This window comes from Malania oleifera, chromosome 2 (genome assembly GCF_029873635.1).
Source record: "Malania oleifera isolate guangnan ecotype guangnan chromosome 2, ASM2987363v1, whole genome shotgun sequence".
Taxonomy (NCBI): domain Eukaryota; kingdom Viridiplantae; phylum Streptophyta; class Magnoliopsida; order Santalales; family Ximeniaceae; genus Malania; species Malania oleifera.
In genome coordinates, this window is record NC_080418.1 from 126,769,941 (window position 1) to 126,796,453 (window position 26,513).

Consider the following 26,513-nt stretch of genomic DNA (forward strand, 5'->3'; position numbering starts at 1 on the left):
TAATAATAGGGGTAAAAGCGATTTTTTTCAAGTTATTTGGGCATGTACGAATAATAGTGCAGAAAATTTAGAAAATAAAAAGTTGGTGTGCAAATCAGGGGGAAAAGGAATTCGTTTTGTTTTCTTTGTGTATGTAAATGTTTTTCGCATTATGTTATTAATGTGATTTTATTGAAAAGTGAAACTCTGGCGAAGATTGTAGGTTGCTTGGCTTCGGAAAAGTAGAGGAAAAGTAGATGTTAATTTGTGGATCTTTGAGAAATTTTGCGAGGACGGCTCGTGGCTTACAGACGTTAGAGTTAGTCTAGAAAGGAGGTGAATGTCATGGTGATGCATCAAATAGAGGGAAGGCAATAAAATTAAGTGCAGATCTGATTTTCTTGCGAAAAGAAGGAGAAAAAGAATTGCATTGAAGATTAAAGATAAAAGAAAGAAATGTGGAAACAATTGTAAATCTACGAAAAAGCAACACCTTATACCACGTCTATCTAAAAAAAGTATCCTTCAGTGGCTAGGTGGTGAGGGTCTTATTTCCGGTTCGTCGTTAGTTCATATCTAGAGTTTCGTTCGGTGTAGTTTAGTTGTTGTTTTTTTGTTCTGTTTGATTTATGATTTTATCTCTTTTGTTAGTTATTGTTTAAATTTCTGTTTGTCCCTAATTTGGTGATTGTTTTAAACTTGTAACCACGGTAATTCCTCCGCAAAAAAGTGGAGGGGTAATAGATAAATAAATGGAGGTTGCCGCCACTCTTTTACCAAAACAATTAAAATTAAAATTAAAAAATTTTTTAAAATATTAAAATATTAAAAATATTTAAGGAAAAAATTAAAAGAAATAAAATCAGTTTTTTCGCTTACTAGTCTTTAGCGGATGAGAAAATTTTTTATTTGTTAGGATTAGAACAAATTTTTAATTGCTAAATTTTAGGGCACTTGCGTTTGTTATTGCTCACATACAAGTAGACAGATTTTGTCGTACAATTCAGTTTTTTGTTTTGCTAGTTAGTGTAAAAAATAAATAGTTTCGTTACTCAATAAATTAGTCTTTTGCAGTCCTCTCACATCAGCTTCTCTTCTCTCATTATCCTTAGTCTTAAGTTTTTTAATATCCAATATAAACACAACCTTAGGACCCTACTAGGAGTCATCGCCCAAACCGTAATAGTGAATTGGTTGAGACTTTGTTGGGAGAATGGGGGAAATAATACAATACACTTTTCCCTTCATGTGGCCAATTGTTTACTTAGTGTTGAGGCATTATAACAGATCTCACTCTTTTTTACTTCAATTCAACTGATAAACGATTACTTTGAGCAGGAAGAGTGACTACTTGCTGCTTACACGGAAAACATGACCATGCAGAGCAGGTTTTGGATATTTTTTATCTACCAAGTGGTCAGAGTCAGAGTCCACCAAGCTTGGAAATTATCTCAAGTATGTCTGCTTCATATTTCCCATCAAGAGGTCAGTAAACGAAAACTATAGGGCTTGTTTAAACAGGCCCATGAAGTCTGTATGGATATGTCTACTTAACATTTGTGTGATCATTGCTTTGGAAATTATCTCAAATATGTCTGCTTCATAATTTCCCATCGAGAGGTCTGTAAACGAAACTATAGGGATTGTTCAAACAGGCCCATGAAGTATATATGGATATGTTTACTTACATTTGTGGTGCTCATTGCTTTGGAAATTAATGTCACACCACCGTCTGCATCATGCTTGCTCATCTAGCAAACCATACATTTGACCCAATAAACCTGTTTTCCAAATATTGAAAATGAAAAATATAAAAATGAAGTGTTTTTGAATAGGTCAAAATGAACTTTGGCTTTCACCCTTTGTTTTCTACACCTTTTTTACTATTTTTTCAAAACATTAATTCTCCCTAATTCATTATTTCCTGTATAAATTTAAAGGGTTTATATGTTAAATTAATATTGAAGTAATTGATTCTTATGAATAAATAATTATGTATTAAAAAACTGTTCATTATTGTAGTGTTATAATTCAAGAAATCTTATTTTTCATTGTCACTATTAAAAAATGGGAATCCAAAGACAAGATGAAGAAAGCAGAGCAGTGGCTGGACTTAGTGGATAAATTTTGCTAGGCACAGCTAATACTTGGTTCCAAGAAGCTATATATATATGGGGTCCTTCATTATAAGTTATAACACAGCATGTCATGCAAATTAAGGCACAAGTTACACAGCAAGATGCTTAAACCTTGCAGTTTTCCTGTGTGTGTTGTGCCTTTTGTGCATTGCCTTCAACACTGATGCTAATAATCAGGTTGACAACCTCATAGATTAATCATGTCAGAAGGTCACCGAACCCGCCTCTTTCCGTTTCTGGGCAGGACTAGATGCAGCACAATACCATTTACCAGTGTTTGTAGAACCCCAAGATGGGGTGATGGAACCTGATAGGATACATAAGCATACCGGGCAACCACAAGGGGGGATTTTCATCAGTTCTCAGGCTATGTTACACGTGGATCCTAAGGGCTGGAAAAGCACTCTTCTATTATTTTGTTGAGTCCCCAAAGAACTCTTCCACTAATCCTTTGCTCCTGTGGCTCAATGGAGGTAATATATAGCCAAAGTGACAGAAGCACGCACTAACTAGCATTTCATTCTTCTCCTGTCATATTTTGATCACTAGAATTGATGTCCTTTAAATTGGAAACAACAAAAAAAAAAAAATAGCGCCATGAACTGAAATCAGCACAAATTCCAACTTTTTTGGCATTCACCAACTCAAATTAAATGGAGGGAGGGAGGGAGAGAGAGAGAGGAACCCACCAACCTAAAATATAACATGACATAGCACAATATTCATTATGTTCAATCATTCTTTCCAGTGTCACATAACGCAGCAGTACTTTTCAAGTTTACTTCTCCAGATTTGACTAATTTGTAGCTATTGGATGTCCACATTTTCTAGCTTTCTTGACATTTCCCACCCTTTCTAGCTCTCTTCATATTTGCACTGCAACTTGACAGAAAGATGATTGGCATTCACAGGGCCAGGATGTTCCTCTTTTGGTTATGGAGCCATGACGGAATTAGGACCCTTCAGAGTCAATAGTGATGGCAAAACACTTTTCAGAAACAAATATTCATGGAACAATGGTAAGTACGCTCATTTCGCCTCCTTGTTCATCTTTATTTTCTTCTCTTAATAATTAAAGACTAAATGGTCACACAAAAATGCTTAATTAATTTTATCCAAGATCAAACTATATGCATATGACAGTGGCCAATGTGATCTTCCTGGAATCTCCGGCTGGTGTGGGGTTTTCATATTCGAACACAACCTCTGATTACCAGCGGACAGGAGATAAGAGCACTGCCAAAGATTCCTATACTTTTCTCGTCAACTGGCTCGAAAGGTTCCCACAATACAAAACTAGAGACTTCTTCATAGCGGGGGAGAGCTATGCTGGCCACTACGTGCCTCAACTCGCATACACCATTCTTCTCAACAACAAGAATACAAATAAAACCATAATTAACCTCAAAGGCATAGCTGTAAGTTTTCAGAGTTTGAATTTTCTTCTCTTCTTTGCATTTTTCAGCGCTTAAAATTAACCAATTCATGAAATTTACCTCATTTTGTATTGCTTGATTCTCTCTTTCCCTTCCAACAAATGGTGATGGGTGTTTCAGATAGGGAATGCATACATGGATTATGCTATGACTAAAATGGGGAAATTTGATTACTTATGGACACATGCCATGAACTCTGATGAAACCAACAAAGGCATCCATTCTCACTGTGACTTTGAGAATTTAAGTTCATCTACCCAATGTGAGAGCTTTGAAGACAAATCTTATTTGGAAAAGGGTTATATTGATTTGTACAACATTTATGCACCACTTTGCTTCAATGCTTCACTAAAAAATGGATCAACAACTGGTTCTGTAAGTCTCCTTCTGTTTATTTTTAAGTGAAGTGTTTTTAATTTTGTAGCTAATATTTACCAAGTCATTCTCTTATAACGAACTAGTTATCAAATTTCTTCTCTTAAGACACATATTGGAAGTCCTTGTGTCTTTAGTCCTTGCACAAGCTTATTAACTTCATCTAAAATTAATACATGAAATATTTATCTATCAACTTCATTTGTTGATTTGTTTTGAACAGATTTACAATTTCGATCCCTGTTCGGACTACTACATAGACTCATATTTGAATATCCCTGAAGTGCAAGCAGCTCTTCATGCTAATCGAACAGCCTGGAGCATTTGTAGGTACATAATAATATTTGACATGTACTAATTAGTTCTGATGAGAAAATTTTGAGACTTGGAAATCTTGGAAGGAAAGGAAAGGAAATTATGACAAGATCCACATTTTCATTTGAATATTGACGGAAACGAGAAAGAGAATAAACATATACAATAAATCAATGAACAAATTTTGTTCTACATAACATTGACCTTCGATTTAAATATTTTTTCATCATGTTTGATTAAATTTTCATCTGATTTCTTCCTTTTTTTTATTTCTGCTTCTCAAACAGAATCTCTGATACAAATGGGGCCTTAAAAAACTGACTCCTGAGTAAATATCTTTCATTATCCTCTTATATATTGTAATGAATGTTGGGCTTTTGGGAAGCCTAGTTGTGTTTAATTTGGATGATGACCCGACCTCTATTTAATTAGAGATTTCGCTCCATGGACTAAGCGGCACAAGCCGTACTCGTGGGGGTCCTGGAGCAACGCCCCCAGGAAAAGTTTTTTGGGCCCATTCAGAATGGAACCCTATGCGCAACATATAAAAGGATTGTTTTTGGGTGATTAGGGTTCGGTGGTTGTACTTGCGAGAGAGCGAGAGGGAGAGTATTGTATCGCTGCACTCTCTGTATTTTTTCTTCCTGATAATATTGAAATCCCTGCAACTCCGTGGACGTAGGCAAAATTGCAAAAACCACGTAAATATTGTCTTATGCGTGTGATTGATTTTTTTTCTTTGGCGTGTATTCTTTCTCTATTTTGTTTCTCACATGTCTCGGGAATTTGTTCTTAATTCCCAACAATGAATATATGTGCAGATCTTTCAGCTGGACAGACGGACCAAATAGCATCCTACCCATCATCAAGGATCTAATGGCCAAAAGTATAAGGATATGGATTTACAGGTAATTAAGATCAAATGCCATGCCCATTCATCCCGATATATATCGATATATATATATATATATATATATATATATATATATATATATATATATATATGACTGAGCTTACGAGGGTTTGAATATACATGGTTAATTGTGCTTTTCTTCTTTGCTTCCCAATCCCACCCCTATCATGCCCCTGACGAAAATAATCAAATATCATGAGAAGATCAAGTTGGATAAGAATAAAATACTAATTTGAATATATATAATTGTGTTCCTAGTCTTAAGTCTCGGACTTTATACTCTTAAACACATTAATTGATTGAACAAAATTTAATTTCACGAAGAAAAGCGTACCTGAAATTAACTAAGACATCAGCATATTTAAACTCTATGCAGTGGGGATATGGATGCTGTCGTTCCGATTACTTCATCCAGGTACTCCATAAACAGCCTCAAACTCCCCATTGTTTCTGCTTGGCGCTCATGGTACACCAGCAATGAGGTAATGTATATTAGTAACACATAGGGGCCCTGGTTCCTCTACTTACTGTTGCTTTGCTTGTTGAAATATTTGTCAGCTAGTACATGATACTAATGCGTCTTTCTGCCTATTACATGACAAAATCTTAACGTACAAAGCATCAGTGGTAAGACAAAAATACATAGTAGAGAGGAGCTCAAGACTAATATCAGCACGCGCCTCCCAGTCAGGTTGACTCAAGTAGTAATGGTGACTTGTGACTTTGATAATCTAAAATCATGGGTTCAATTCCCCCTTTAGAGTTTATCCAAGTGAATTATCAAGATGCACCAATGGACGGGCGGCTTTCACCCATCAAATTTGATTCAACACCATGGTGTCTAAAGTGACGCGATGGCACTAGGAGTCAAATTATCAAAAAAACAAAATATCAGCATGCACTGCACTTTCTTTTTTCATCTTTCTTGAGTGCAATCTCTGCTTGTGTTTTATTTCTATTAAGAACCTGGTGAAAGTTTATGAGTTAAACTAGTTAATGCTGGTTTATTTTGGAATTAAGGTGGGCGGATATGTGGTGCAATATAAAGGATTGACGTTAGCGACAGTGAAAGGAGCTGGACACTTGGTTCCAACCAACCAACCAGAGAGAGCATTAACCATGATCTCATCATTCCTTCGAGGATATCTCCCTCCTTCCTCACCATGACGCGGAACATCATAAAGCGGATCGAACCCTCTGCGCGGCAGTGCACTGAGTGTCCAGGTCCTTTTCATGTGGCAAAGGGTCCATCGCACTCCTTTTACTTAAATGGCGAGTAGCTGGGCACTAGGTGCACGACCACAGGGAAGGATCGGTCCATTTTACCTTTTCTCTATAACACCCCACCCCTAGATGCGTCCAAAAATGCAGAGAGTACATGTAATACTGATAATTCAATCAAATAAGGTGAAGAACAAAGCCACTGCAAGATTGTTATTCTATCCATAATATGCATGTACTATTACAACACAGCAATTATGTTAGTTTTATCAGTTAGTTTTCATTCTGGTTTTTCTGTTTCTTATGTTTACTTTCTTTTCTATCTTCTTCCTTTGGTTATATATACAGAGGTTGTTTCAATCTGTAATACGATTAGAGAGAAATAACAGAAAGCTAATCTTCTTCATTGTTTTTCTACTACACACTCTATTTCATGGTATTAGAGCAGAAATAAAAGAAAACTGCGTAACATCATTGCAATGTCCACTTCTTCCATCTCAATGAATAATACAAGTGAAGAAAGCAATCCATACCACTTACAGAGTGGTGATTTACCAAGTACAATACTAGTTTCAAATATCCTCACCGGGGAAAATTATCATGCATGGAGTAAATCCATGATGATGGCCTTGAAAGCAAAGAACAAGATTGGTTTTGTGAAGGAAACGATTGTTCATCCAGCTTCAACAGATGCTTCAAATACTCTGTGGGAAAGATGCAACAACATGGTTTCTTCTTGGATCATCAATTTAGTATCGAGAGAGATTGGAGCCAACATCATTTGTTCCAACACTGCTACAATTATGTGGCAAGATCTCAAGAACAGGTTTACGCAAGGAAATGGACCAAGAATTTTTCAACTTCAAAAGGATTTATCAATGTTAGTTCAAGAAAACATGTCGGTAAGGGATTACTATACAAAATTTAAGTCTTTGTGGAACGAATTAGCTTACTATAATCAGATTCCCACATGTTCTTGTGGTGTACTGAGAACATGTACTTATGATGCCATTCAGGAATTCTTGAAATATCAGGATAAACAGCATGTAATTCAATTCTTAATGGGATTGAATGAAGTTTTTTCTCACATTAGAGGGCAAATTCTAATGATGGAAACCCTACCTGAAATAAATAAAGTTTTTTCTTTAATGGTCCAAGAAGAAAAGTAGAGAGAAGTCTGCAAACGTGTGGTAATTGATACAGTTGCTCTTATGAGTAAAGTGACAGAATCAAATTTTTCAGGTCACAAGTTTGCTTCTGAAAATAAACAATCAAGGAAAGCAAAATTGTTTTGCACTCATTGTGGTTTGAATAATCACACAATTGACAAATGCTATAGAATACATGGCTATCCTCTAGGTTTTAAATTCAGTAATTTTCGGCAGAAAGGAAAGTCTTCATCAGCTAATCAAGTTACAAGCCATCCTCTTGAGGCAACCTTTGAATCTAATAATAATTTGCCTTTCTCTCAAAATGACTGTTAGAAATTATTAGCTCTAATCCACTCACAACCTGATAAACCCATTAGCCATCAAACAGCCAATGTTGTTTCCACTAATCCTCCACAGAATACCCAAGGTATGATACTTTCTAGTTTTTCTTTGAATTGTTCAGTAACTTCATTAACATATCAGCATCATTGGATTATAGACACTGGTGCTACAAACCATATTGTTCATTCCATTGATAGTTTTACTTCTATAACAAAGCTTTTGAACACTACTGTTATGCTTCCAAATGGAACCATTGTCCCAATTACTCACCTTGGTACAATTAAACTATCTGAAAGTTTAACTCTTAAAGATGTACTTTGTGTACCATCTTTCTCATATAACTTGCTTTCGGTTAGTAAGCTTACTTCATCTCATAAATGTGTTTTTATTTTCTTACCTGATGTTTGTTTTATTTAGGAATTTACCCCATCGAGGATGATTGGGATTGCTAGAAAATCTGCTGCGTTATACATCTTGCAACAATCGGCTATTAATGCTATTGAATTTTCACAAACATCCAATATTGTGAACTCTGCCATAATCTCCAAAGTCAGGCATAACAGATTAGGACATCCTTCTATGTCCCGATTGAATTTTCTTTCAAAACATGTATCAGATATTACTTTTTCAGACAAAACTATTGATCATTGTACAGTTTGTCCTATGGCTAAACAAAAAAGACTTCTTTTTTAGAATCATTCATATAATAAAAGTTTTCTTTCAATCTTGTTTATGCTTATATATGGGGACCATTTTCTGTTCCAACTCATAATGGTTCTAGATATTTTCTTACTCTAGAGGATGATCATTCAAGATTCACTTGGACCTACTTAATGAAAAGGAAATATGAAGTTCAAAATATTTTTATTGCCTTTTATAATCTGGTTGAAACACAGTTTGTGACAAAAATAATATGTGTAAGATATGATAATGGTTTAGAGTTCAACATGATAAATTTTTTTCATTCAAAAGGAATTTTGCATCAAGTATCATGTGTAGAAACACCTCAACAAAATTCTATAGTTGAAAGAAAGCATCAACATCTTTTAAATGTAGCAAGGTCTTTAAAATTTCAATCAAACATGCCTTTATTTTTTGGGGAGAATGCATACTCACTGCAACATATCTTATTAATAGACTTCCATCCTTACTTTTGAATAACAAATATCCACATGAAGTCTGTATAATTCTGTTCCAGCATATAGACATTTAAAAGTTTTGGGTGTTTATGTTATGCATCAACTTTTGCCCATTCTAGATCAAAATTTTCTTCAAGAGCAAGACAATGTATCTTTATAGGGTATCCATCTGGTATAAAAGGATATAAGCTTTATGACTTGGAACTAGAAAAAAAATTTTGTTTCTCAAGATGTCATATTTCATGAATCTATATTTCCTTTCTCATCTAATTTCAATAGGATTTCTAGACATGACATTTCAATTCAGTCAAATACCATTTCAAAAAGTTCAGTTCCAATTCTCCCTAAGCCAGTTTCAGATTTTTCTGAGCATATTTCTTTTTCAAAACCATTGTCATCAGCAATTCCACATGTTACATCTGTTCCTCATGTTTCTTCTCATACAAATATACCCTTACATGATGCAAATCAATTTCCACCTTTGCGAAAATCCACTCGACAACACAGAATGCCTAGTTATCTACAATCATATCATTGCAACTTAACTGCTTCTGCCTCTCAATCATCTCCTAGGGCTATTATTTCAGGTAATACACATAGCATTTCTGAAGTTCTTTCTTATTCTAGATTATCTGATTCACATAGAGCATTTTCCATTGCTATTTCTTCTAATGTTGAACCTTCATTTTATCATCAAGCTATTCAGCATGCTCATTGGAGAGATGCCATGTCTGCAGAATTATCTGCATTAGAAACGAATAACACCTGGATTCTCACAACACTACTTTCTCATAAAACTCCTATAAGGTGTAAGTAGGTTTATAAAACAAAATATAATTCTGATGGTTCAATAAAGAGACACAAGGCACGACTGGTTGCTAAAGGTTATACTCAATTGGAAGGTTTGGATTTTTTTGAAACTTTTTCCCCTGTTGCAAAGATGGTTTCTGTAAGATGTATATTATCACTTGCTGCGATACACAATTGGCATATATTTCATCTTGATGTCAACAATGCATTTCTGTATGGAGACTTAGATGAGAAAGTTTTTATGAAGCCTCCTCCAGGTTATCTTAGCAAGGGGGACAAAAGAGTGTGTAAGTTGCAAAAATCTTTGTATGGCTTGAAGCAAGCCTCAAGGCAGTGGAATTCTGAGTTTACTTCTGTGTTGCTCACATTGGGTTTCTCACAATCTAAGGCTGATTATTCTTTGTTCGCTAAGAAAGCTGGAAATTCCTTCATTGCCTTGTTGTTGTATGTTGATGATATACTTCTAGCTAGCAGTGATCTAGCTCTTCTTCAATAGGTTAAAAATTCAATAAGTGCTAAGTTTAATTTGAATGATTTGGGGCCTACAAAGTTCTTTCTTGGAATGGAGATAGCCCGATCGAACAAAGGCATATCTTTATCACAAAGAAAATATTGTTTAGAATTAATTTCAGACTGTGGATTGCTAGCTGCAAAATCTGTCTCATTTCCTATGGATCCTCATACCAAATTATCTAAAGATATTGGTGACTTGGTAGATGATATTTCAACTTATCGTAGACTTATTGAAAGATTGTTGTATCTGACTCACACCAGACCAGATATTACATTTCCTATGCATCAACTTAGTCAATTTTTGGATAACCCTCGCATTGCTCATTTACAAGCTGCTATGCGAATCTTGCGATATCTCAAATCTACTCCTGGCCAAGGATTATTTTTTCCATCATCATCAAAGGTTCATATAAAAGTTAGGAGGTGCCGCCCTCTTTCACCAAATATATATATATAACTTTTTTAGACTTAGATTGGGCTAGCTGTTTGGATACTCGCAAATCCATCAGTAGATATTGTGTTTTCATTGCGGATTCTCTTATCTCATGGAAATCTAAAAAGCAACAAACCATCTCAGGTTCTTCAGCTGAAGCTAAATATAGATCAATGGCATTCACAGTTTGTGAAATTATTTGGCTAAAAAATTTACTTGCTGACTTATATCATTCTCATCATCAACCAGCTCTCTTATTTTGTGATAATCGAGCAGCCCTTCACATAGCAAGTAATCAAGTATTTCATGAGAGAACTAAACATATTGAAATCGATTGCCATTTGGTTCGTAAGAAATTGCAAGAGGGTCTCATTACTACTTTACATGTTTCTTCCACTCATAAAATTCAGATTTAATGACTAAACCTTTGGATTATCAAGCTTTTGCATTACTTTTATCCAAGATGAATGTGCACAATATTTACTTCTTTTTTTTTTTTGTGCACAATATTTACACATCATCTCGAGGGGAACTATTACAGTATAGTAGTTATGTTAGTTTTATCAGTAAGTTTTCATTCTGGTTTTTCTGTTTCTTCTGTTTTCTTTCTTTCCTATCTTCTTCCTCTGGTTATATATACAGAGGTTGTTTCAGTCTGTAATATGATTTGAGAGAAATAACAGAAAGTTAATCTTCTTCATTGTTTTTCTACTACACACTCTGTTTCATGTACCATCCTTTTCTTTTTTTCTTTTTTCTTTTTTGTTGAAGATATAATATCTACGTACATGCGCGCGCGCGCATGTGTGTGTGTATATATATATATATATGCATCCTATTCAGGTATAAATATTGTTTTTGGCTTTCATGAATGTCTTCCGATTTGAGAGGACTTTACTTGGAAGTCAATTATGCAGCTTGTAGTCTTGCACACCAAGGTGTTTAGTTGTGAACTGCAATATATTTTGGAAAGCTAATGAATTAAGTATCTATTTTAGGCCAGTGTAAGACTCTAAAGTGTATTCTATAAGACTCAGGCTAGTTGGTTTTTTTTTTCTTTTATTATCTAAAAGGTATACCATATGAGCATTACAATCAATATCCTTGAAAGTTGCATTGACCAAGAACTGAAGAGAAGAATTTCAAGTCATCACATTAGGAAAGCTGAATCTTAAATTGAAGAGCATATGGCCTTTTCCACATATAATTAGCCTAGAAATCTTTAATAATATTTGAAGATGCCATCTATCACAACTTCACAAGTGACACGTGTTGAGACCACCTACGATGATACAAGTGAGCGATGAGGATGCCACTCGAATAGGTGGGGGTGAGTGTAATGCTCCGCACATGTACAGAAAATTTTAGGCCCAAGAAACGAATTGAAGTAAAATCTAGAACACTCCAGATTTATGAGGAACTCTCTAGAGTATCCTAGAGTGATCTAGAACCATGGAGAACTCTCTAGAGTGTCCTAGAGTGTAGTAGGAGCTACTAGATATTTCTACATTCTATTGGAATGTACATATGTTAGAACCTTCCTTGTAAATATCTAGATGAATAGTATAGAAGATGAATTTAGGCCGTAGATTCAAATTGATCTCTGCCGTCCATTGAGGAGGTGGAAGTATATAAATAGGTGGAGGTCTCATTTGGCCAAATCAACCCTCAAAGTGTTGTAAAGCATTTTCGAAGCAATACAAGTGCATTCATTCTCTCAAACTCTCTAGCTCTCTCTTGTAAACTTTGGTATCCATCTAGCAGGTTAGGCTTACTTAACATCACAGTTGGTGTGAATATTGCTAAGTGTCGGCACAGTTAGCTTAGAGAAAGGTCTAAGGTCATGACAGCGTAGTATCAAAGCTTGGTTCACTGAGGAAGTGAACATCAAGGAAGAAGGCACCATTCTGACTTTCAAGATACGCTGATTTTAAAAGAGCACAGGCGACTAACCCCTCGAGGTTAGGCGACTGATGCGTTAAAAAATGCTAAACGGATGCAACCTTTCGGAACAGATGCAACCTATCGAAAAATGCATGATTTTGTCTATATAAAGACAAAGTTAGCTCCACGAAAGATACAGAAAATTCATCATTCTCTCCTTTTCTTTCTTAAAAAAAGCTTCCTCAAATTATATTTTTTTCAAATTTGAATTCTATTTTCTGCAGAAATAGAATTCCAGAAAATTTGTTCAGATTACTCTAAGGATATTTGTGATCAGTTTTCGTTTGTGTATAACGCAAACTGATATCATATTATAATCTGAATTTCATTGTATCCTCGAAACGTATTTACTGATTCAATATATTTCAATCTAGTGGGAACAAATAACGTTTTAAAGAAAATAACATTGTAACGTGTTTTGAAGCGAATTTTCAGTACTCCACCATTTCCAATTCTATTCTTAGAGAAGTGTCCATCAGAAACCTTATGAAAAATATCAATGGGGTCATATAGCCGACATGGATATGTTTACTTAAATTTGTGGTGGTGATTGCTGTGGAAAATATTATTACCCCACCATCTGCAGCATGCTTTCTAGAAAAACATATTTGACCCAATTAATACCGAGAGAAAAGCTGCATAGAAAAAAAAAATTAAAAAATAAAATGATTTTCTCATTCAATTATTCGATTATGTAATCATGCTAAGAATGTCATCAATGGCTTAGAAAAATAGAAAATAAAAATGAAAATAAGAAATAAAAAGTATTTTTCACAACTGAACCTGTTCTAAAATGAAAGGAGACTTTCGCCTTTCCAAATGAAATATCAAGATTCGATCGTAAATAGTCATCACAATCTCAAAAAATAAGAATTAAATATTTAAAACAATAGCAGAGAAAGTGGGATTCCAAAGACAAGGTGAAGAAAGCAGGCAGCTGACTGGACTTTGTGGACAAATTTTTGCTCGGCACAGCTAATACTTGGTTCCAAGAAGCTATATATATATATATATATATATATATATATGGGGTCATTCATTCTAAGCTATAACACAGCATTATCGGGCAAATTAAGGCAAAAGTTACACAGCAAGATGCCTAAACTTGCAGTTTTCCAGTGTGTGTTGTGCCTTTTGTGCATTGCCTCTAGTACTGATGCTAATAATCAGGTTGACAACCTTCACAGATTGATCATGTCAAGAAGGTCACAGAACCCGCCTCTTTCCGTTTCTTGGGCAGGACTAGATGCAGCAGAGGAGCATTTGCCTGTGTTTGTCGAACCCCAAGATGGGTTGATGGAAACCGATAGGATCGATAAGCTGCCGGGGCAACCACAAGGGGTGGATTTTTATCAGTTCTCAGGCTATGTTACAGTGGATCCTAAGGCTGGAAAAGCGCTCTTCTATTATTTTATCGAGTCCCCAAAGAACTCTTCCACTGATCCTTTGCTCCTGTGGCTCAACGGAGGTAATTATAAGCCAAAGTGACAGAAGCACGCACTAACTAGCATCTTCATTCTTCTCCTGTCATATTTTGATCACTAGAATTTATGTCCTTTAAATTGGAAACAAAAATAAAAAATAAAAAAATAGTGCCATGAACTGAAATCAGCACAAATTCCAACTTTATTAGCATATCACCAACTCAAATTAAATGGGAGAGAGAGAGAGAGAGAGAGAGAGAGAGAGAGAGAGAGAGAGAGAGAGAGAGAGAGAGAGAGAGAAAGAGAGAGAGAGAGGAGACTCCGAGACTACCTTGCTAAACTAAATCATGGCACGGCATAATATTCAGAGTCATAATCTAATATGCATTCAACTTAAGCTAGATTTTGAGCTTTATCAGTCATTTCTTCCAGTTTCATAAAAAGCAGTAATACTTTCTCGTTTTAACTTTTCTGGCTTTGACCAATTTATAGCACTTGTATGTCCACATTTTCTAGCTTCTTTATATTTTGCACAGAACCTTGATTGGAAAGTGATTGGAAATTACAGGGCCAGGTTGCTCCTCTTTTGGTTTTGGAGCCATGATGGAACTAGGACCCTTCAGAGTCAACAGTGATGGCAAAACACTCTTCAGAAACAAATATTCATGGAACAATGGTATGCAGATTCAATTCCCCTCCTTGTTCATCCTCTTTATTTTCTTCTATTATTAACTAAAGACTAAATGGTCACATACTATGTTTAATCATCATAACCCAACTATATGCATATGACAGTGGCCAATGTAATCTTCTTGGAATCTCCGGCCGGTGTGGGGTTCTCGTATTCGAACACAACCTCCGATTACCAACGAACCGGCGATGCGAGCACTGCCAGAGATGCCTACACTTTTCTCGTCAACTGGCTCGAAAGGTTCCCACAATACAAAACCAGAGACTTCTTCATAGCGGGGGAGAGCTATGCTGGCCACTACGTGCCTCAACTCGCATACACCATTCTTCTCAACAACAAGAACACGACTAAAACCATAATTAACCTCAAAGGCATAGCTGTAAGTTTTCAGTATTTGAATTGTCAACTCTTGGTGTGCATTTTTTAGCTCTTAAAATAACCAATGCTTGGAATTTTACCCTGTTTTGTATTGTTTGATTCTCTGTTTCCCGTCCAATAAATGGTGATGGGTGTTTCAGATAGGGAATGCGTGGATTGATGATGCTACAAATACAATGGGGTTGTTTGATTATTTATGGACACATGCCATAAATTCTGATGAAACCAACAAGGGCCTCCATTCTTACTGTGACTTTGGGAATTTAAGTTCATCTACCCAATGTCAGAGCTTTGAAGAGAAGGCTTTTCGCGAAATGGGTGATATTGATTTCTACAACATTTATGCACCAATCTGCCGCGATGCTTCACTCAAAAACGAGTCCACAGGTTCTGTAAGTCATTTTCTGTTTATTTTAAGCGAATTGTGTTTTTGTAGCTAATATTTATATATAAAGTCGTTCTCTCAAACTGAACTAGTCATCAAACAAGCTAAAACAACTTCATCTAAAATGGATCAAAAATTGATCTAGCACCTTGATATTTTGATTTGCTTTAAACAGATTTACAATTTCGATCCTTGTTCAGACTACTACATTGACTCATATTTGAATATCCCTGAAGTGCAAGCAGCTCTCCATGCTAATCGAACAACTTGGAGTGCTTGTAGGTACATAATAGTATTTGAGAAGGGCTACTTTTCTGTGATGAGCATGATTCAATTTGTTTAAATACTTCATTTCAGATTCACTTTGGACTTGGAAATTCTTATTCAATCTATCACTAACCTTTGATTTTCTTTATCTTCTTTCATCGTGTTTGATAAACTTTCATTTGATTTTCTTCTTACTTCTGCCATTTCTCAACAAAATCTTGATACAAATGGAGCCTTGAAAATGACTCCTAAGAAAATATCCTTCATTGTTCTTTTATATATTGTAATGTCTTTATGATATTATGAGGGATATATATATATATATATATATTTATGCAGATCTTTCAACTGGACTGACAGCCCCAGTACCACCCTACCAATCATTATGGATCTTATGGCAAGTGGTATGAGGGTATGGATTTACAGGTAATTAAGATCAGGTGCCATGCCCATTCATCTTGGGATTAATATTTGTGATTATGTGTGTGTGTGTGTGTGTGTGTGTGTGATTCTGGAATCAATTTGGATAGAGTACAATACTAGTCCGTATTGTGTTTTATTAAAATTCCAAGGCTGGGACTTTATGCTCTAAAACACATTGATCAAGCAAAATTTGATTTCATGAACAAGATCATACAAAAAATTAACCAAAATATCAGTATAACGAAACTCCATGCAGTGGGGATCTAGATGCTCGCGTGCCGATTACTTCATCCAGATACTCCATAAACAGCCTCAAGCTCCCCATTGTCTCCACTTGGCATCCATGGTACACCAACAGTGAGGTAATATATGTTAATAATATTGGGGCTCTGGTTCCTCTGCTTACCAACGCTTATGTCTTTTTTACCTATTACATGACAAAATCTTAACATGCAAAGCGTCGTGCTATGTACAAATGGATTGTAGAGGACCGAAGGCTCAATATCAGCACATGCTACACTTTCATTTTCCCCCTTTCTTCATTGGATTTTCTGCTTATGTTTTTGTTTCTGAGAAGAACTGCGGTGAAAGTTTACAAGACCTCACATTTCTGCATTTTCCATGACATTTGACTGTATAAGCTAATGCTAGTTTATTTTGGACTTAAGGTGGGCGGATATGTGGAGCAATACAAAGGATTAACATTAGCAACAGTCAGAGGAGCTGGACATATCGTTCCAACCCACCAACCAGAGAGAGCATTGATCATGATCTCATCATTCCTTCGAGGAAACCTCCCACCTTCCTCGCCATGACATGAAACATTATACAATGGACCAAACCCTCTGCATGGCAGCGCAGTGTCCAGATCCTTTTCATGTGACAATGGGTCCTATTCTTTTCACTTAAATGGCTGAGTACCTGGGCACTGGCTAGGTGCCCAACCACGGGGAAGGATCGGTCTATTTTATAAGTTCTCCACGACACCAATGCATCCAATAAATGCAGAGAGTACGTGTATTACTCATAATCGAACTAAATAAGATTTGAAGAACCAAGTCATTGCAAGATTGTTATTCCATCTATAATATGCATGTAACATCCTTTTCTTTTCCTTTTTTTAAAGGTATATTGTAAATGCAAGATCTTAAGTATAAATTAAGTATGACTTTTAGTTTTTCATGAGTGTCTCTTCCCATCTTGTTGAAATATATTCTAAAATATACGATTTTATGGGTGGATTTTCAAAGTCTTCCTTTGATGAATTTTCTAAAACATTTAAAGTTATGTGGGTTTATCCAACATTGGAAAAAGTGGAAAATGAAAGGTCATTAATAAATGACAAGGTGTAATAATCTCTTAAAAATAGTTAAGCGATGCAACCTTTCGGAACAGATGCAACCTTTCGGAAAAGGCATGATTTTGTCTATATAAAAATAGAGCTAACTCCACGAAAAACACAAGAAAAATCATTATTCTCTACTTCTCTCTCTCTCTCTCAAATCCCTCCACAAATTATATCTTTTTCAAATCTGGATTCTATTTTCTGCAGAGATAGAATTCTAGAAAGTTTGTTCAGATTACTCTAAGGGTCTTTGTGATTAGTTTTCGTTTGTGTATAACGCAAACTGATATCAGATCATATTCTGGACTTCATTGTATTCTGGAAACGTATTTGCTGACCCAATACACACCAATCTGGTAGGGGTAAATAACGTTTTAAGGAAAACGATATTGTAACGTGCCTTGAAGCATTTTCAGTACTGCAGCATTTTCCTCATCTAATTCTTACAATCTTAAAATGTTATTTTGCTAAGGCTGGTTCTTCAACATTAAGGGAATTCGCTGCTGACTTCGTCAAACTTGAATGATTTGATGGAAGCAATTTTAGGCGCTGGCAGAAAAAGATGCACTTCCTTCTTGTAGGTCTCAAAGTAGTGTATGTTCTGACCACCCCCAAACCTGCTATGAATGAGAATGAAACCTTGGCTGAGGGACGTGCAAGGCTTAAATGGGAGTAAGATGATTATATTTGCAAATGCCACATTTGCAATTCAATTTCAGACAATCTATTCGATCTCTATCAGAATATGGCTATTGCAAAGGAGCTGTGGGATACACTTGAAGCTAAGTATCTCACAAATGATGCGACTAGTAAGAAATTTCTTATTGGTAAACTTTTCAATTATACTATGATTGACAATAGGTCTATAGTAGAACAGTTTCATGAAATTATGCACATCCTTAACCAATTTAATCAACATAATATGAAAATGGATGAATGCATTTCTATTTCATTTATTATTGATAAGTTACCTCCATCATGGAAAGATGTTAGAAAATCTTTGAAGCACAGGAAGGATGATATGTCTCTTGAACAATTGGACCAACATTTCCAAGTTGAGGAAGTGTTTAGACAGAACCAAAAAGGTGTAGAAGAGCATACTTCCAAGGTGCATATGATGGAAGAAGGAGGCAGTTCTAAACAACCCCAACATCCCAAAAAAGAAAATCAGAAAAGGAAGTACAATTCTGTCAAGAATCAAAATAAGAAAAAGAAAGGTTCATGCTTCCATTGTAGAAAACCTGGACACTACAAAAGTGAATGTCGTCTTCTCAAGAATAAGCAAGATGAAACAAACTCTAACAAGTTTGTGGCCATGATTTCTAAAATCAATGCTGCTGAAGATTACTGTGCATGGTGGATTGACTCAGGTGCAACAAGACATGTTTGCAAAGACAAGAGTTCATTCTCAAAGTATGAACTGGTGGAAGATGGCAATATTCTCTACATGGGAAATTCGTCCACTGTTGTAGTCAAAGGCAAAGAAGATGTCACTGTAGAATTTACTTCTGGAAAAAGTTTGAGTCTCACTGATGTATACCATGTACCAGAAATTAGGAAGATCTAGTTTTTAGAAGGCTACTTAATAATTTTGGCTTTAAGTTAGTGTTTGAATCTGACAAATTTGTACTCTCCAAGGATGGAGTCTTTGTAGGAAAAGGCTATATGTATGAGGGTATGTTTAAGCTTAATATCAATAAAGCGAATTTTCTGTTTATATTGTTCATTCACTTTATTTCTAGCATAATCATTTAGGACATATTAAGACTACAAAGTTACATGATATCAGATTATTCATTGACATGCTATATATAGAGTATTAAAATATTTTAAAAATACTATGAATTATGGCATACATTATGAAGAATATCCTATTGTTTTAGAAGCATTCATAGATGCCACTTGGATCACTGATCGTAATGATCATAAATCAACTAGTGGGTGGATATTCACCCTTGGTGGAGGAGCTATCTCCTGGGGTTCAAAGAAGCAAAGCCTTATAAAAGATTCCACTATGGCATCAGAGTTTGTGGCTTTAGCTTCTTGTAGCAAAGAGGCAGAATGGCTTAAGAATTTGTTATTAGAAATTCCAGTTTGGCCAAAGCCTATGCCACCTATATCTTTGCATTGTGACAGTGAGGCAACTTTGTCATGAGCATATAGTAATATATAATGGTAAATCCATACATATTGGCCTAAGACATAGTTATGTGAGGCAGTTAATTACTGATGGGGTAATTACCATAGATTTTGTGAGATCAAGCCAAAATTTGGCTGACCCATTAACAAAAGAACTTGCAAGAGACATGGTCTGAAAAACATCTAAGGGGATGGGACTTAAATCCATAACCCATAGTCATTAATGATAGAAACTCGACTCAACACTTGAAATTTTCAAGCTCTTAAATTCAATGAGCAAAATACATCATATGTAGTGACTGAAAGCACTAAAATATATATATGTATCACATAATCCATCCCAAGGAGAATAGTACTTTGTACCTATAATGTGAAAAGGTGAAGGTTGAGCTTAAGCTCTTAATAGGTTTATAACAGGTTCTGTGAGGTACTTTATTTATAGGGTACCTTTAATAAACCTACCTATATGAGTCTTGGAAGTGGTGTCGCTTCCTATGAGAAATGGATTTATCTCTAGAGCACTCATCAAACTGGGATATGCAAGGCCAATACACGCGTCGGCTTTTGGTAACACCCAAAGATCTAATAATTTGTGTGTTATATGTATCCGGTTAATCAAAAGAGGATTGTTAGTTCAAAGTTCGTCTACTATGTAATTCTGATTAACTTTGATATGTATTCACTAAATGAAAGTTCAATTCCTGAAGACACCTTCATTTATGTATAAATTATCTCTTATCTGAATAAATTATTTTTCATCTATATTTTGAAAATGGTGGGGGAATGTTGAAATATTTTCTAAAATATACGATTTTATGGGTGGGTTTTCAAAGTCTTCCTTTAATGAATTTTCTAAACCATTAAAAGTTATGTGGGTTTGTCCCACATTGGAAAAAGTGGAAAATGAAAGGTCATTAATAAATGACAAGGTGGAATGATCTCTTAAAATTAGTTAAGAGATTAACTCCACGAAAAACACAAGAAAATTCATCATTCTTTGCTTCTCTCTCTCTCTCTCTCAAATCCCTCCACAAATTATGTCTTTTTCAAATCTGGATTCTATTTTCTGCAGAGATAGAAATTCAGAAAGTTTGTTCAGATTATTCTAAGGGTGTTTGTAATCAGTTTTCGTTTGTGTATAACGCAAACTGATATCAGATCATATTATGAGCTTCATTGTATCCTGGAAACGTATTTGCTAACCCAATACACACCAATTTAATAGGAGCAAATAACATTTTAAAGAAAACGACATTATAGCATACCTTGAAGCATTTTCAGTATTGCAACATTTTCCTCATCTAATTCCTACACATCTGACAGGATTTTACTTGTGCAAAATTCAGTTTGGCAGTCAATTATGCAGCTTGCACACCAAGGTGTTCAGTTGTGAACTGCAATGGATTTGGGGTAAGACTCTGAAGTGAATGTTATAAGGCTCGGGCTATTTTTTTTTTTTTTTTTTTTTTTTTTACCTTTTTATTATCTAAAAGGTGTATCATATGAGCATTATAATTGATGTCCCTGAAAGTTGCAATGACCAAAAGCTGAAGAGAAGAATTTCAAATCATCACATTAAGAAAGTTGGATCTTAAGGAAGAGATCCTATTGGAGCGTATCATGCAAATCGAACCTTGCAAAACCCCAAGTTGAAGATCCTACAGAATTTGCTCATTAATTTCATTTTTCACATATAATTATTGTAGAAATTTTTAATGATTTTTGAAGATACCATGCATCACAAACCGCACATAATCATGTATAATTAGCATGAATAATTAGAGCTTCAACCATTGAACTTATTCAAAGAGACCCAAAGCAAAAATCCTGCTCCAGCCTCTATGTTGTTTGAAGGAAACAGTATTGTTAATTTGCTATCTTATTTCCAATTGCCACAAGCCAAACGCCCAAAGCACCCAAAAACAAGCTGACATTCTTCTTTCTCAAAGCCCTCAACTAAAAACACCATCATCAAAGCTTAAAGAAAAAAAAAATTTAAGGGCTTGCAAGAAAAAGCACTTGGAATGAGAAATAGGGGCTAGGTCCAGATGGCACCCATGGAAAAAAGAACAAAAATGGAATAAGAGAGAACTAGGCAGGAATAAAAATTAGTAAGAGAAAAGAGCTAGAGCAGTATGGGGTAAGAAATCTAGGGTCGCGTGTTGCTCTCTATTCATTGAAAAGGGGTAAGAAATCTGTGTGATTTTTTTAGCATTTAGTTCCAACATGTTATAGTAACCTGATATATCAATAAATAATTGAAAGTGCAGCCTTTCTTAAAAAAAAAAAAAAATATTGCGTAAAAATAATATTTTCTTACGAAAAATTCCAACATAAATTAATGAGTAAATGCCTCTCTTTCTGATGTATCTCAATGCACCATTCGCCACCCGTAATGCCTCTCTTTCTAATGTATCTCAATGCACCATTCGCCACCCGTCATCCGAGTTAGATTACATGTATGAACTGCATATCTAGAGAGTAATCGCCAAAAGTATTTGCCTCATTTATTTTTCTTTGTATATCTTGTCTTATCAATTATCAATAAATGTACATTAATATGTATCCCTGTGAAAATTAGTTCTTAGATACGGGTAAAATATTATAACAATAATGATGAAAAACAGTATTCCATTATATTATAAAGATAAAATCCTTTACCTTGAACCACTTCTACCTTTCATCTCTACAATTCTCATGGTCGCTTCAGAAACTTAAAGCAAAACTCTCAAAAGTTTTGGAATAAACCCTTAATACACTACAAAAGTCTCTACTTATTGCCTTGATTCTTCACATCATACCTAATGAAATATAAAAACATCAGAATCAATTCCTCCATATCCATAATTTTGGGATTTGTTATATTATATATACACCTTCATATTTTCCTTGTTCCTATATTTTTCAAATTTCAAATAGGACCTTAGTATCCAATTTCGGAAAAATATATATATACGCGCATTTTTTTTAATATCCCATCAATATTGCCAACCACCGAGTAAAGAAGATTAAATTTAGGCCAATCCATCCCAAGTTGCTTTAATAAAGCAATATCACAATCAACAAAGATTTAAACTTCATGCAGTTGGGTTATGCCTATTCTCAAACGGTGCCACTTAAAAACACATACACCAACATGACTAATAATATTACGATGAATTCAATACCATGCACTCTCATTGCACGCCACAAATATAAAAATCCCAAGTTGAAGTCCAAATAAATATTTTTTTTTCCTAGGCCAAATACCCCTAAACGCAGAAATACAACTTTCAGCAACTAGAATTTTATTAAAGAGAAAACTGCCCATTGTGTCGAGCCAGGACAGTCACAATCCACTTAATCTTTACTAACCTGTAACAGCATAGCTGATCCTTGTAAGGCTTTCCTTTCCAAAAATAACAAATGATGGCAGGGAGGATGAGGATCAAATGTTTCCTCTTCCCTGTGGTGGCTCAGATACTTTTCCGAGCCCACAACTCCTGCAAGTCAACAAGGATTAAAACCTTCCGGGCCTCCCAAGCAAGAAAGGCAGCCCTTGTGGGGGCTGCTACTGTTTTTTAGTGTGATTCCAAGAGAGGCTGCTGCAAAAATTAAACACGAACAAGTCTGAAAAGACTTGATTGTGTCAGTTGCCAGTCCAATACGTGCCAAATCAAAAAAAAAAAATTCACCTAGCAGGAATGCCAGAGAATGAAGTTAGCTTTTGGGCTCACTCAGAGGGAATCGAAGTAATCATCCCCGCTGTCATACTTATTCTTCATGGGATACAGAGAATTGGGATATGAACATTTCAATGACAGGAAGAAGATAATAATATGTTTTAAATCCATCATACAACTGCAATAAAAACGGTTCATGGTTTTTTCAAAGATAGCAAAGGACTACTACACAAAAATACATGCATTTTTCAGCTTCCTTGATTCTCTAATGGGAACAAGAACAACTAGGCTCTGAATCACCACCGGAGGCCAGCTTATAACTGTTTTCCCAAGTATCCACGGGCATTGCTTGTGCATGTGGGACATGCCGGGGATGTTTCTCTCTCTTGTCTCCCTTTATCTGTTTAAACGCGTGCTTAAGGACAGGCAGCAAGGCCTCCATGCATTCAGCAACCGCATTTGGATTCCCAGGCATGTTGATGATCTGTGTTTTTAGTAACACAAAAATTAGGGGGTAATATCAAGAGGGAATGAAATCACCACACACCATAATCACCAAAAGACAATGCCAGAAAGAACATCTGTGAGTTTAGTTGGTGCTATTTTTGGCCATCACTTCAGATAATGACTCAAGGGACCAAATATTTAGGCAATAAAATTTCACGTAGAAGTTTACTTTATAATGAGTCTGTCATAGAGAGCGAATTTGAGCTTCCAAATGCTATGAAAGCTTTTAAAGAATGTCCAGGTATTCCCTTATTACCATACTACTCACATTAAGAACTTATGAGAACCACTGTTTCAAACCAAAGCCTTTTTCATGCCTCTCACAACAAGCAATAATGCATTCAAGCAAGCCTCAAATTTTATCCAAACAATTTTTTTATTATTTGTCACCAATTTTAAGCCTACACAGTTTCTACATCATACGCATTAGTTACCAGATAAGTAATTATGAATTTTATGAATTATAAAAATATACATGGATAGATGCACCACAAATCATAAAGAAAATACGATGATCATGGCTAGCATTTGAGATTAAAGGGGAAGAGAAAATAGAAAGAGAACGAAATATGTCATACAGCTCACCCATGGCGATGTCTAGAACAAGCCTTACCAATGTTGATCCTCTGATTCCTGCAGCAGAGCGTGAGAGCGCAGCAAATGGTGTCACCTAAGCAACAAAAGAAAAAGAAAAATTAGTGTGGTGAGAAATCAAGACACGTGGAAACAAAGAGACTAGAAGCTTTGAGATTATCGTTGTGGAACATAATGGAAAGAAGAAAAATTCCAATATTAAAAATAGGTTTCCAATAAAGGATATGTCAAAACAAAAGGAGGGGGGGGGGGGGGGGAATGTGAAAGATGACTAGATGAGAAACAGCATAATTGGCAATCATGAGCAAGAATCTCCCATAAAATGAAGTCCCATCAATGAAGTTTTGATCACAATTCTTTTTTGCACCCCCAGATTCCATAAGGATATTAACATACAGAAAATCATACACTAGTATCACTACAGAAGTATGATCCACGAATATAGTTTTTAAGGATGATCCTGCCATATATTTCATGAAAAAGAAAGGTATGGAGAAAGTCAAGAACAGACGTCACAAGCATACAATATTTGCCACAAGTGCTGCCATGTCATTCCTTTTTTTCTGGCCCCACACAATCAATTTTTTTTCGGTAGACGGCATTCACTGACAACAAAATTACAACAGCACGAGGTACCGGAGGCAGGTTGACAGTTCCCATCTTCTGGCCCATTTAGCGTGCAAATTCATTGCAATTTCAGTGGATTTTCAAATACTGAATAAACTGAAAGGAAGAACACGGACTAGGGGTGTCCTCTTTCAGATGAATGAGAGTAATTGACCAGGCTCCAAACATTCACAAGGAAAATTTTATTAAGGGAGGAGTATATACAACAAGAATGAAAAACCTCCAAAAGAAGCCAGAGAAAAACAAAATGAAAGAAGAAAACAATTAAGCTAATAAAGTCCTCCAATCACTCCGAAGACCATAAACCGCACTGCCAAAACAACCTGAGGAGAAAACCCACAATGATGCAAAGAGAATAATCCTATTCCAAATCAAATCAATAGATGAAGTGCAGTCACAAAAAATAAGTGTGCTGCACCTGCCAAAACAAAATCAATTGGCAAAAAGCATGTTCTATAAGGAACAACAAAGAGAAAGGTGGGCATGATCCACACCATTGGCATCACACATAACACACATTAGAGCCAGATACTTCTAACATGTTAAAGCTTCATATATATTGTTGGCCTAACAGCTCAAGTTTTTAGTAGTTGAAGTGACAATCTGGATGGTATCAAAGCCATGGTTTCCAAGAAGTCGGGAGTTCTATTCTTGCTGTAAAGCTAGAGATATAGTGGAAAAGAAGAGAATTAAGTGAAGAAAAGAAAAAGAAAGCAAATGAAGAAGAGGCGGCACTCACAAAAAATACCCGCACTCACACAATCCAGTTGGTCAATAACATATTCCCTTTTAACACCCCTTTCGAGCTGGAGGTGCATAAGTATCGCCCAACCCTGCCTTGTTACAACAATTAATAAGGCAGACTTAAATAAAGGCTTTGTAAACATCGCCTGACTAATCCATAGATTTCATAAAAGGAATCCTCATGACCTTCTTCAACACAGCAGCCCTCACAAAATGACATTCAACTTCAATGTGTTTTGTCCACTCATGAAATATTGGATGGATTGCTAGCAATATAATGGCAGCTTAATTATCACAAAACATATTCATTGGCCTTGTTACCAAAAATCCATCTCTTTTTTTTTTTTTTTCCTGACATAAGAGCCTTCAGCCAAATAAACTTAAAGTATGAGTCATGGCTCGGTACTCTACTTCGGTACTAGATCTCACTATAATAGTTTGTTTCTTGCTATGCGTAACAAGATTTATCCCCCACAAATGTATAGTATCTAGTAGTAGACCTTCAATCATCAAGACGGCCAATTTGCACCAGAGTATCCCATAATCTCACAATTTTTCATTACATTTACACATCAAACCTTTGCCAAGAGAGCCTTTGAGATACCACAAAATCCTACA

General features: G+C 35.6%; 3 protein-coding genes across 4 annotated transcripts in view; 2 read left to right on the plus strand and 1 right to left on the minus strand.

The window, feature by feature from the left end:
- LOC131147819 (serine carboxypeptidase 1-like) overlaps positions 1 to 6,783 on the plus strand; it is a 14,549-nt gene extending 7,766 nt beyond the window's left edge. The window contains exons 2-8 of the mRNA XM_058097410.1: positions 3,029 to 3,136; positions 3,261 to 3,535; positions 3,674 to 3,928; positions 4,152 to 4,258; positions 5,065 to 5,151; positions 5,533 to 5,638; positions 6,177 to 6,783. Of these exons, the coding sequence (XP_057953393.1) occupies positions 3,029 to 3,136; positions 3,261 to 3,535; positions 3,674 to 3,928; positions 4,152 to 4,258; positions 5,065 to 5,151; positions 5,533 to 5,638; positions 6,177 to 6,323 (1,085 nt within the window). The 3' untranslated portion in view covers positions 6,324 to 6,783. The remainder of the gene's footprint in view (positions 1 to 3,028; positions 3,137 to 3,260; positions 3,536 to 3,673; positions 3,929 to 4,151; positions 4,259 to 5,064; positions 5,152 to 5,532; positions 5,639 to 6,176) is intronic.
- A 6,620-nt stretch (positions 6,784 to 13,403) lies between these two features.
- LOC131147820 (serine carboxypeptidase 1-like) lies at positions 13,404 to 17,456 on the plus strand. The gene is made up of 8 exons (XM_058097411.1): positions 13,404 to 14,177; positions 14,702 to 14,809; positions 14,929 to 15,203; positions 15,343 to 15,594; positions 15,763 to 15,869; positions 16,194 to 16,280; positions 16,534 to 16,639; positions 16,946 to 17,456. Exons 1-8 carry the CDS (start codon positions 13,736 to 13,738, stop codon positions 17,090 to 17,092), a joined length of 1,524 nt encoding a protein of 507 aa, XP_057953394.1. The 5' UTR covers positions 13,404 to 13,735; the 3' UTR covers positions 17,093 to 17,456.
- Positions 17,457 to 23,465: 6,009 nt separating this feature from the next.
- LOC131147833 (molybdopterin biosynthesis protein CNX1) overlaps positions 23,466 to 26,513 on the minus strand; it is a 45,892-nt gene continuing 42,844 nt past the window's right edge. For both annotated transcript variants that reach the window (XM_058097437.1, XM_058097438.1), the window contains 2 exons: positions 24,544 to 24,600; positions 23,466 to 23,907 (listed from right to left, as the gene is read on the minus strand). In XM_058097437.1, coding sequence (XP_057953420.1) covers positions 23,689 to 23,907; positions 24,544 to 24,600 — 276 coding nt within the window. In that variant the 3' untranslated portion in view covers positions 23,466 to 23,688. The remainder of the gene's footprint in view (positions 23,908 to 24,543; positions 24,601 to 26,513) is intronic.